Below are 12858 nucleotides of genomic sequence, written 5' to 3'. Positions count from 1 at the left end.
AGTCAAAACCAAGAAATCACGTGTTTTACCCAGGGAACAATTGTTACTTAAATACAAGAAGGTTGTGAAAATCGTTTTAAAAACTTAGCAAACAACAGAAAGCGAAAGCGTGAAAATTACGCACTCAGACACACTTTTGAAGCAGCTTTGCTGTTTTCTTTAAATTGGTGGAAGAAAACAAAATCAAAGTGGGGGGGGAAGTCAAAGAAAGAAAAAAGCTCCATCTATTCAAGGCTCATTTATTTTTTTTAAAAAAGCACACACTTTTGTTCAAAGGCCGCTTTCGACAAGGCGGATGGAAAATTCAATCTTAATCTGTACATTTAAGAGTTCTGTTGCATCGGTGTTTAAAAACACACAAACACGCAGAGAGAAGTGAGGTATACAGAACGAGAAAAAAAAAATCAGCCTGCCCCCCCAAAAAATTTGCAGCATTTATTCGAAGGCAAAACAAACCAGCGTCCCCCAAAATTGGGGGTGTCCACTTGAGACTCCATTACTTTCTTAGGTGGGTTGCAATAAAATAGAAATTAACCAATATGCACCATGTTACAGTCCTTCCAGATGGGAAGACTATACCACCTTCAAGTATCCACCTTGGATGCTTCGTTTCAAGAAGAAATTTGTAGGCAGCTGCTTGACTCCAACATCCATCCCTGATCAGGCTAGTTGAGGATGATGGGACTTGTAGTGTCTCGCTCTCTCTTCTCTGATTTCCAAATAGGGTGTTGACAGCCATGCCTCTTCTCTCCCCCTTAAACGTGGGTCATCTTGTCCCTTAACATTTAATTCAACACTTTCTCCTCTTTTATTCTTAATGCCCAAGTTAAAAAAAATAAAAACATGTCTTCGTAGCGTCTTTAAAAAAAAAAAAGGAGAAAAAAAAAAAAACCATCACGCCCTGAGAAAGTTAATTTGGAGTAAGACCGATCCAGCCGTCGTATGGTGAAAAATTGAACGTTTTTCTTTTTTTCTATAAAAAAGTCCAAAAGTCTTATTATGTTGTTGATATCATCCGTGATAGGCATCTTGGTTTCCTGTCTGAACAAAATGACAGACAAGGACCAATGAAAGGGTAAATTTTAGTAGAAAAATCAGAAGCCACATAACACAATTAGCATTAGGGATGGCCCTCGGCTTGCAATAGTGACCGTTCAAAGTTACAACGGCATTGAAAAAATTACCAATTGCTATGTTTTTAGCAAGCCTGGCTGCCTGGGAGTGGATTTTATTTGCCAGAGGTGAATAAATGATCAACAAGCCGTTTGTGGAAATTCCACTTCGGACTCCAGAGGGGAATCAAATTGGTAGGAAAAAAACAACTAGATGGGAAACTAGGAATTATATCCGGGGTGTGTGTGTGTGTGGAAGTGCTGTTTTGTACTTTGGATGGTATTTCAAAATTGTGAGCATTAAATTTTTATCGTTTTTATTGTTTTTATTTTTCTATTCGGAGCCCTTAATCAGGGATTGCGTGACTTCTGTAGGTGCTATACGCTAAATAAATAATTAGGAGTTCCAATTTTCTCCCCGAATCCCGGGAGTTTTCTGGGTTTTTGGTTTTTTTGTTTGCAACAGCCATTTAAAACCTCACCTTGCAAAATGTGGGCAAACTAGAAACACTCACGGTGAGAGTCCCACCAGGCAAAAGGGTGATTTCCATCCCGATACAGGCCAAGTTCAAGGGCTGGATGCGTCTGCCCCTGTGCTATTGCTGCCTCGCAGCTCCCAGTCTTTGCAAAGGGGAGCCTCAGCCTGGAAGCTGGTCTCCAAACTTGGCGGAGGAGGCTCTGGATTCGAGTATCGCCAGCAGCACAAGGACGAAAAGAGTTTATTCCGGACGACTCGGGTGCAAAAGACAAAGAGAATGCAATTTGCAGCTCCTTGAAAAGTGTTTCCGATTCCCTGGTGGGAAAAGGGGAGAAATTTTATTTTATTTTATTTTATTTGTTTCTGAAACAAAAAAAGGGTCTCCTCAGCTTTTAAACAGAGTGGACTTCAATTCCCAGAATCCTTCGCTGCACATCTGGAGGCAGCCCATCCAGGCAACCTGTTATTGTCTGAAACTCACGTGAAGCACCACCAGGAGCCAGTTTTGGTCTGCAGGAGAGCCGGACAGGGTCAGCACAAACCGGATGGTGCTCCAGACACGCAGAAAGATGAAAACAATCGGGATTAAGGTCAGCTTCTTGTCTGCCCCGGATGCTGCTCCTGGGTGGGACGATGGGGCCCTGGACAAAATGGGCCGATACTCGGAGAGGGCTGTGTGCTGGGAAAGAAAAGAGGGAACTCCCGTTAGATGGCATATTTATTTTGGATGTTTCTATTGCTTTTCGTTTAAAATATTATGAGCTGCCCATTGACTACATGAGGGGGGGGGAAACTATATAAATTCAATAAGTAAATAAAAGATAGATAGACAAACAGACAGACACATAGAGACGGAGGGATGATAGATAGATAGATAGATAGATAGATAGATAGATAGATAGATAGATAGATGGATGGATGGATGGATGGATGGATGGATGGATGGATGGATGGATAGACAGACAGAGGCATAGGGAGGGGATGATAGATAGATAGATAGATAGATAGATAGATAGATAGATAGATAGACAGACAAACAGACAGAGGTATAGGGAGGGGGATGATAGATAGATGGATGGATGGATGGATGGATGGATGAATAGATGGATGGATGGATAGATGGATAGATAGATAGATAGATAGATAGATAGATAGATAGATAGATAGATGGATAGATGGATAGACAAACAGACAGAGGCATAGGGAGGGGATGATAGATAGATAGATAGATAGATAGATAGATAGATAGATAGATAGATAAACAGACAAACAGACAGAGGCATAGGGAGGGGATGATGGATAGATAGATAGATAGATAGATAGATAGATAGATAGATAGATAGACAGACAGAGGTATAGGGAGGGGGATGATGGATGGATGGATGAATAGATGGATGGATAGATGGATAGATAGATGGATAGATGGATGGATAGATAGATAGACAAACAGACAGGGGCATAGGGAGGGGGATGATAGATAGACAGATAGATAGATAGATAGATAGATAGACAGACAGACAGACAGACAGACACGGACAGACAGATGGACGGACATAGGGAGGTAGAGAAAGAGAGAGATGAGATAAGATAGACAGGCAAATAGAGAGAGCAGATAGAGACAAAGGGAGATATGAGAGAGAGGGAAAGAGAGAGAGAATTATAAAGATTGATAGAAGGTAGGGGAGAGAGATACAGGCAGACAGATAAATATAGACAGACAAATAGGCTGATGGAGAGAGAGAGAGAGAGAGAGAGAGAGAGAGAGAGAGAGAGAGAGAGAGAGAGAGAGAGAGAGAGACGTGTGAGAAAGAGGAGAAGCTACAGTAGACAGAGATAGCATGTAGTAAACAAGGCCATTTTTCAGAAATGTTGACTAGATTACGAATATTCATTTCATTCCGTTTGGATTTTAGAACATAAAGGTCTGCAAGCCAGGGGTGTGTGCCTAAAACCTCAAACCTGCCAATGTGACTTTGTGTTATGCCCACATTCAACCACATTCTCTCTCTCTCTCCACCCCACCAGCCCCCCCCCCCTCTGTAAGATTCAGCCCCGTCCTTGTGTACAGCCAATTTGCTCGCTCTTTAAGACAGCAAATAGAAAACTGCAAAACGGGGCGGGATGCCCTCCCTGGAATGTGATGAATGCAAAAAAAAAAAAGCCTCTTGCAGCTGCTTTGGGTTGCTAACTGGGCTGGGGACTGGAGCCATCCCACATGATACATTTCCATTGCTAAGCGAGACAGTGCCCCGTTTTACAACCTTGCTTGCCCCAGTCCTAAAGACGAGTCAGTTGCCCATTGTCTGGATTCTGATCACAGGGCCCTGGAGATGCTGCAAAGGTCGTAAGTGTGAAAAACGTTCGTAAGTTTCTTTTTTTCAGCCCCGTTGTAACTTTGAACGATCAGTAAATGAACTGTTATAAATTGAAGACCGGCTGTATAAGCTCACCCAGGCTGATCGCATTCTGGATACCCACCGCTCGGTTGATGTGCTTCTTTATCAGGACGTAAAAAACCGGCAAGGTCACGTAAGCGAGGATTTCCCACAATTTCCCCGCCAGCAGCATCCAAAGGAGCCGGTCCTCTGCGTTGATGTCAATCCAGCACCAGCCCACCGAGACATCCGACGCGTCGTAACCGATTTTTTTCAAGGCCACAGCAGCTGCGGTGATGCCAAGGGGAACCCCCCAGCTGCAAAACAGGGGAGAGAAGAAGAAAAATTTGGAGCCACCGAATTGGGCAAAATGGCCCTTGCAAAGCTAAAGATCTCCTTTCTAAGTTTGGAGAACGACACCCTGTGAAGGTAGGACGCCGGAACGGAAGAGTAGATTTGTAAAATTGGCAGAGCTTGCTTGAACAGTAAAGCTAAAAAAAAAAAAGACAAGAGTTTTTTTAAGCTTTACGTGGGTTGGACTAGATGACCTCCAAGGTCCCTTCCAACTTTATTATTATTGTTATCATTATTAAATAAATAACTTTTAGTTGAAAAAAACTAAATGGATGATTTAATGGATTTGGGGATTGAAAAGGGAGAAAGAGGGAAAGAATAATTCCTTCATAGGGCGGAAATAATTCTATAGTTTAATAGAAATAATTTATTACATGTATCTGTCACTCTACTTCCAGCAACTCTGGGCAGTTTATTATTCACCTTTTTTTTGGCTCTGCTCATTTTCTCTACATTATCTTCTTAAACTGGCAACTTTTTTTAAGCACCCTAATCTGCTTTTATTACAAAGAAGCCATTTTAACAGTGCATCAGAAAATAATAATAATAATAATAATAATAATAATAATAATAATAATAATAATAATAATAATGTTCAGGCAAGCGGTCGAGAACTGCTTTAGAAAACAACAGTCCCGCGCAATGTTTTTTGCACTTATAACATGCCCTGGCTGGACTCCAGAATAGTGAAACCGGTTGCACAGCTGGATTATAACTGCAACCCGGACACACTCTGGTCCAATTTAATCCAGATGTGAATGAATTAGAATGAATACCCATGCCGCAGAGAGAGCCTTTTCTAAACCGAAGTGGCTGTCTAAAATTAGCTGTAAAATACCCCCCCCCCAGCTATAAATACACTGCAGTCACAAGCAAAGAGGCTGACATTTCACTAATGCAATTTTGTAGGTTATTTGCAATATAATCTCTCTTCCAGGCCGTCCCTGAATAGCGAAGGAGGCTAACCTCCCTGAATTATATTTTGTACTTCTGAACTATTGGACCCAGTTGCTCTGCAAAACAGCATTTTTTAAAAAAACATCCTCCTTAGAAGGGGCCAACTCAAGTGAAGACCGCAGAGGTGGGATTCCACCACCCATCAGCGCAAAGCCAGAATCATATTGATGGGAAGTGTAGTTCCTTGGTGAATTTCTCCTTTGTGGTTTCTGGAACTGGCCATGGGTTCAGGCAGGTAGGCAGGACCGATAATCGTGCAGAGAGGCAATGGGCAGGCTCATTAGCCAAAAAGCCACGCACATTCCTAGCTGTCTGCCCCACCAAAAGATTGGATTTAATTCAAAGTGAAATATCAGCCAAAGAAAATCTAACAGGCCAGCATCTGGGAGTTTTCTGTTCTCCTTTTCATATCCCACACTGCATCCTTTGATCATAGATAGATAGATAGATAGATAGATAGATAGATAGATAGATAGATAGATAGATAGATAGATAGATAGATAGAGGTAGGTAGGTAGGGAGAGAGAGAGAGAGAGAGAGAGAGAGAAGTAGGTAGGTAGGTAGGTAGGTAGATAGATAGATAGATAGATAGATAGATAGATAGATAGATAGATAGATAGATAGATAGATAGATAGATAGATAGATATATAATAAAATGCATTCAGACCTGCCATGCAATGGAGGCTTCAGGATCAATGCAAATTTACTCTTTGGAATTTTTCCATTCTCAAACTCTTGAGCATTTCTCCAGGTTTGGGATCCCAAGTCCTATCAGCCTCAGCCCAAACAGCCCCTTGGGAGGGGATGATGGGTACCAGGTCTCCAAATATCTTTAAATTCCCCTCTCCCTATTCTTTCTTAAGATAAGTCAAGGAGCAGACACGCACCCTTAATGTCACATTTGGGGGGGGGGGCAGAATCAGCTGGCACAAAGTGACCCCCCCCAGCCCTCCCCCAATCAGAATGAAAAAGTGGAAAGCTAAACATAAAATCAATTCAGCTGTCAAGGAAGTCTTGGAAGAAAATCGGATGCAGAGTGCAGACGCCCCCCCCCTTCGCTCACTTGCTCAAGACTTTTTCAGAAGCGTGCGAAGGTCACAAGTCTCCCTTGTGCCAGTGTTTGCACAACCACTCCAGATTTGTTGTCGAGCATCTCTGCAGCCTGAAGAACTCAAAGCCAGGAAGCATTCCGGAATGCAAACACGTCTTATTTGCAATCGCTCCACCACAAACCCCGTTTTTTAGGGCATCTTAAATATATATATATATATATACATTTATCTGCCCAATTCCGGGTAGTCCTCGGCTTACGACCACAACCGAGCCTAAAATTTCCTTTGCTAAGTGAAACATTTGTTAAGGGAGTTTCGCCCCATTTTGCGACTGCGGTTGTTAAGTTAGTAAGTGAACCCAGCTTCCCCCCCCGTTGACTTTGCTTGTCAGAAGGGGATCACGTGACCCCGGGACACTGCAAACCGTCATAAATACGAGTCAGCTGCCAAGCCTCTGAATTTGGACGTGATCTTGGGGAATGCTGCAACGGTCATAAGTCTGAAAAACTTTTGTAACTTCAGTCGCTAAATGAACCATCTGTATGGGATAGAGGCCACCAAGGAGAAAAGACCGAGTTAGATTGGATCAGACTAATCAGAAAGATTTGGGATCTTATGTATAACAGGTCAGCCTCGTTTTATGTCCATTTGTTTAGTGACTGTTCCAAGTTACAACGGCCCTGGAAAAAAAATGACCGTTTTTCACGCTTTACGACTGTTGCAGCATCCCCAAGATCAAAATTTGAACGCCTGGCAATTGGCTCATATTTAGGACGGCCGGGATCTGGCGATCCCCATTTGAGACCTTCTGATTCACTTAACAACCAGATCCACTTAACAACAACCCTGTTTCTAACTTCACAACTGCAGTGTGTCACTTCACAGTAGCAAGAAAAGTCCCCAAATGGCCCCAAACTCACTGAACGGCTTCGCTTAGCAGAATTTAGGGGCTCCTGTGTAGTTGTAAGTTGAGGACTGCGGAATTAGCATTATTAATTCCACCGCAGCTTGCCAAACAAAAAACTGCAACGTTAAGCATCCCTTTGCTCCGGCTTGCTACAAAGAAGCGACAAGTATTTTTTAAACAAACGTGGTTACATGGGAATGTGGGACAGGGATACCTCTGGAGACCTGGAAGCATCGGACATCTCTCAGCTTAGTCTACCTTGCAGGGGTGTTAAGAAGATGCAAGGGAAGAGAAAGGAGGGCACACCCAGTTTGTTTGCTTTTGCACCAAATCGGAGGATTAATTTTGCAAAAAAGAAAGAAGTCTGGCCTTTGACAGCAAAAGCTCCAAAAAGATATTTGGAGGCCTGGTACCCATCATCCCCTCCCAAAGGGGCTGTGTGGGCTGAGGCTGATAGGACTTGGGATCGTAATCTGGAGAAATGCTCAAGAGTTTGAGAATGGAAAAATTCCAAAGAGTAAATTTGCATTGATCCTGAAGCGTTTTATTTACTACTTTTTAAAATTAACATTGTTGGATCGGAAAAACAGGTTCATCTCTCCAAGAATTGTAGTCTCGGCCACACCTAGCTCGCCGCCCGGAACAAAGAGAGGCAGAATTTGGGGGGGGGGGCACAGCTCCATCATCCCTGACTTTGGCTGGCTGTGGCTTGTGGGAACTGGGAACAAAGAGGCAGGCTTTTGATGCTAAGCAGAAGGGCACAATTTTTTTTTTCCCCAAGCTAAGGGTCGCAGTCTGGGCTGGGTTGTTGTTCTGCTGGGACAAACCAAGTTCATTGGCCTTCCCATACATTAAAGTCCTCTGAATCAAATAACCTCTCCAGATAGCCCCAAATACCCTAACTGCAAGGGGTGAGATTAAAAAGAAAAATTCCAATTTATAAATGAGGTTTTTTTTCCCCTTCTTTTTCTTCATTCTCTACACTGGACAATCCCCAAACTTCAGAAAAACTCCCTTTTGAAACTCCCCCTTCTCTGGGCTGCCATCCCCTTTTCCTTCCTCTCGGAAAATGTGTGTGTGTGTGTGTGTGTTGCATGTTACAAGGGAAGACAAAACCACTTTGATTTGAGCTGGGGAATTGGAAAAAAGGAAGAACATTATTAACACACACACACACCAATAAAGATGATTTGTTAATTGTTGGCCCCGTTCTAGCCTTTTGGGGATGGTTAAATGCAGCCCTTTTCTTTGGCCGGCTTCTTCTACCCCAAGGGGCATCGCAAGGCGCTAGTCCTCTGCAATCCCGCTTTTGGGGAGGGGACAGGCGGTAGGGAGATGGAAGGCTGGACACACACACACACACACACACAACCAGGTAGAGAGACGGGGGGGGGGCGGGAGAGGCCACCCACCTCACCTCACCAAGTGGAAGAAGCTGAGCAAGCTGGCGGAGCTGGGAGAGCCGCGGACGATGGCGAAGTAGAGGTCCAGGGCGATGGCCACTGTCCAGAAGAAGGAGCTGGTGTTGGCGAAGGTGGAGAGGGCGCCCTGCGCCACGCAGTCCCAGGACGAGGCCTCGAAGTCCTTCAGCACCCCGTAGGCGTAGGAGGCGGCGGAGAGCAGGTCGGCCCCGGAGAGGCAGGAGAGAAGCTGGCGCGGCCGCGTCCGGAGCTCCGGCCAGCGGGCCTGGGTGCCCAGCAGCAGGCAGCAGCCCAGCACCGAGAAGGCGCAGGAGAGGAGCACCACCCCGCGTTCCCAGGGGGAGACCAGCGTGGCGGGAGGATCCCGCAGGAGCATGGCGGGGGAAAGGGGGGGGGCGAAAGGGAAAGCGGAAAGAAAGGGAAAGAGGCGAGCGAGGAACGAAACAAGGGGTCTCCGGAGCGCAAAAGCCGCGCCGCCGACCTTCCTCCTTGCTCTCACGGCAGCTCCGGGGCGCGGCTCCCCTTCCCTCCGGCTGGGGGGGGGGGCGGAGGGTGGACGGCGCCGGGTTCTGCAGGGCGGAGGCACCGGAGCCCCAGCCGGGAAGGGCCAGACGCCCCACGGCGCGCCACACACACACACACACACACAACCACACACCCACTCCGGTGACGCGTGACTCCTCCTTCGGGCCGCTCCGCCTGCGCTCTGGCGCTGGACAGACGCCTTCCCCCCCCCCCGCGCGCGCGCCAAGGAGAGGGCGGCTCCTGAGCATGCACAGAGTGCAAGCCCGGGGCTCTGCTGGGGAGGGTCTGCAAGGCTCTCCCGGGATTGCCAAAAGGGGGCGCGGCGGGGCTTTAAAGAGCCGCCCAAAGAGGCTGGGTGTCCCGCGGGGGAGGATCGCTGCTGTGTCTCTGCAGGAGTGCCTGCTCTGGCCCGCAAGCTGGGTCGGGTCTGGGCGGACGGGAGTTGACTGGGATAGACTGGCAGATGCCGATCCCATCGTGCATACAGACTTTAGAGGGGGGGGGGGCGAGAGGACACGGTCAGGGGAGTGTGCCTGTGCTGTCTCTGTTCTGTAAAAGGCGCTTTTTTTTTTTTTAAATCCTGCCCTGCTGGAATGCAGAAAGGCAGCCCTCCCTACAATAAAGCTTGAACTATCCTGCCTACAATCTCAGTTTCTTGAGCGTAACCCGATTAGGCAGCAGGATACGTTTGTGTATAATAATATGATTTGATGAGAGATTATAATATTGGCTTTTTTTATTAAATTAGTTATTATCGGAAGAAGAAATAAATAAGATTGGTGATTAAAAAAGGGATGAGAGGGATTAAGAACTTGAATATATTTGCAAGAGGTATTTGAAGTGATAATATGCTGATGTAAAACACTATCTGATTATGGTAATTGAAATCGATTTTAAGTTTTAATAAACAGGTTTAGTAGTAATAGAAATTTAGGATAGAAATGAAATATATTAAATTTACTATGTTACTTGAGGGAAATAGAGAGATGATAGCGAATGTATTAAGTTGAGCTGTTATTGTGTGATTTTATGTTGGAATCTTTGTTTACCCAAACACCATGGTGTGTCTTAAATACTTTTTGTTAAAACTATAAAACCAATAAAATATATTTAAAAAAAAAAGAAGACAAGGATACGTTTGATTTGCTCGACCGAGTGTGAATTGGACAGGACTTATAGTGCAGAAAAGCACTGAGATGCCACGTTTCCAAAACCAGGCATAAACCGGGGATTCATTTCATTTTATTCATCCGAGCGTGAGTGTCACAGAAACACACGTTTCTCTGTCAAAACTCCAACCTACAGACTTTCACTTTTCCAATCTGAATTTAGCCCAAATTTGTGCTAAAGAGTGGCTTATTTAAAGGGGGTTTATTTAAAAACTCTGTTTAATTTAATAAACAGTGGTTTATTTAAAGACTGCACTCACACTGCACCCTAATGGCAAACCAACCGTATCACTGGGGTGACATGATAGCAATATTTGAGGGGCTGCCACAAAGTAAAGGGGGTCAAGCTATTCTCCAAAGCCCCAGAAGACAGGACAAGAAACAATAGACGGAAACTATTCAAGGAGAGAAGCATCCTGAAATTAAGGAGAAACTTCCTGACAGGGAGGACAATTAACCAGTGGAACAGCCTGCCACCAGAAATCGTGGGCGCTCCGTCACTGGAGGTTTTTAAAAAAAGACTAGACAGTTGTCTCAAATTGTATAGTGTCTCCTGCTTGAGCAGGGGGTTGGACTAGAAGACCTCCAAGGTCCCTTCCAACTCTTGTTATTGTTAGGGATGTGGATAAAGGTACAAAGAAAAGAAATGACAGTACCTCACTCGGAAATTGGGTTAAATTTCTCAACTTTCTCCCTTCTGTCTGCTCCTAAGTGTTCGGCACCCAGCCTGGTCCGCCGATTTTGAATCAATGAAACTTTTGCTGGCGGGATGCTAAACCACAGGTAAAGCTCAATTCCCTTAAGTCAGACTGACTGCTCTTTAAAAAAAACACCTAAGGGAAAATAAAATATAAATATGTCAACACCCTCCAAGGCTTGGGCGCAAAGCACCACGTTTTCCTTATTTCTAGGTTTCGCAAAGTTGTTTCCCCCATAACAGAGATCTGTTGGGTTCAACACCCGTTTATCGCTTTTGAGAAAACTCGGGGAAACGAAAGGAAAGCTGAACCAAAATCCACTCCTTTCTTCCCAAATTGGGAGCTCGTGGCCTTCAGAGCTGTCCATTTCCTGTTTCCCCACAAATTTTCCATCTTCCTGATGCTTCTAGGAGGAAAGGCTGTTTCCGGCAGGCTTGCAAACGTGCAGCACTTCTGAAGCAGTATGCTTGCTGATTGCTTCTTCGGTCATCACATTCAACAACCAGCTAAGACACTGCCAAAGAAACACACACAAGGGGTGCCGTTTTTCACCTCCTCTTCCTTTCCTCCGCTGGTGCAGCCCCTGTGCAGAGAAAAAGGAAAGAGATGTGGTTCAAAAAGGAAGAGGAAAAAAGAACAACAAATGGTTCAGTTAAACAGGACTAGAAACTTGATTCCGATGCCCTGGATTTGAAAGCATCTGCGGTAAAAAGCCATCGGGTCATTTTAGGAAATTATTTTCAATCGGCCATCCTTTTTTTTTTTTCTTCTTCCATTTAGGCCTCCAGCAAGGCCACATCTGTCCACTAGCCCAGCTGAGCTATGCCTGCAAGGCCCCTGGATACCCCTAAAACAGTTCCGCGTAAAAGCGGTGCTGCTGGCACTTGGCAGATCCTTTTGCTGGATCCCAGAATGGATCTGCCAGGAATCCTTTCCAAAAGTAGAAAGCGCAGATCGGAGGCCATGTGGAATTCCTAGGAGTCATAGCTGAATGATCACAAACTTTCCTGAGTCATGCAAGAATTAGAGATATGGCAGGAGAGAGGGAGGGAGGGAGGGAGGGAGGGAGGGAAGGAAGGAAGGAAGGAAGGAAGGAGGGAAGGAGGGAGGGAGGGAGGGAGGGAGGAAAGGAAGGAAGGAAGAAGGAAGGAAGGGGGAGGGAGGGAGGGAGGGAAGGAAGGAAGGAAGGAGGGAGGGAAGAAAGGAAGGAAGGGGGAGGGAGGGAGGGAAGGAAGGAAGGGAGGGAGGAAAGGAAGGAAGGGGGAGGGAGGGAGGGAAGGAGGGAGGAAGGGAAGGAAGGAAGGAAGGAAGGAAGGAAGGAAGGAAGGAAGGAAGGAAGGAAGGAAGGAAGGAAGATGAAACAATTTGAAATAGGAGAAATCCTTCTAATGTTATCTGCTATTGCATTAAAGAGGGCAGAAAAGAAAATTTTAGTCTTCTTTAAGGAAATCACACCCAAACACACAGTGGTGCATGTAGGCCAAGTTTCTAGACATCAGCTTTGAAAAAAAAACCCAAAATGCCTCCCGTATCCAGCCATCAGGTTTCTAGTCCTCAAGGTGGCAAAAAAAGTATGACTTTGAGTACTGTAAAAGGGGGGAAATATCAGACTGATGTCTCAGCTGTCAGGGAGATAAAGAAAAAAAAAGTAGGCCTTTGACACCTTCAGTTGCAACGCAAAGAAATGGCAATGACTTTTCCTATTCAAATATACCCACTAAACAAACTTAACTGGCAAAAAGCACTTTTTTTTAATGTTCGGTACGTTCGTGAAGCACAACAAACCTCAAAATCCTTTGTATGAATGCC

General features: G+C 45.2%; 1 protein-coding gene across 2 annotated transcripts; it reads right to left on the bottom strand.

The window, feature by feature from the left end:
• Nucleotides 1–219: 219 nt before the first annotated feature.
• On the bottom strand, nucleotides 220–9506 carry GPR157 (G protein-coupled receptor 157). Of its 2 annotated transcripts, none has more exons than XM_039367414.1 (5): nucleotides 8654–9506; nucleotides 4069–4282; nucleotides 2072–2269; nucleotides 1595–1905; nucleotides 220–1041 (listed from the first exon to the last, which is right to left on the bottom strand). In XM_039367414.1, exons 1-4 carry the CDS (start codon nucleotides 9031–9033, stop codon nucleotides 1681–1683), a joined length of 1017 nt encoding a protein of 338 aa, XP_039223348.1. In that variant the 5' UTR covers nucleotides 9034–9506; the 3' UTR covers nucleotides 220–1041; nucleotides 1595–1680. The 2 variants fall into 2 exon arrangements, with proteins under 2 accessions (XP_039223348.1, XP_039223347.1); XM_039367413.1 differs by having other exon boundaries at nucleotides 1628–1905; nucleotides 8654–9503.
• Nucleotides 9507–12858: the final 3352 nt, after the last annotated feature.

This window comes from Crotalus tigris, unplaced genomic scaffold (genome assembly GCF_016545835.1).
Source record: "Crotalus tigris isolate CLP2741 ecotype Arizona unplaced genomic scaffold, ASM1654583v1 scf7180000020588.15403103151:6194809, whole genome shotgun sequence".
Lineage (NCBI taxonomy): Eukaryota > Metazoa > Chordata > Lepidosauria > Squamata > Viperidae > Crotalus > Crotalus tigris.
Note: the sequence above shows the minus strand (reverse complement) of the source record. Positions and strands in the feature narration are given on the sequence as shown.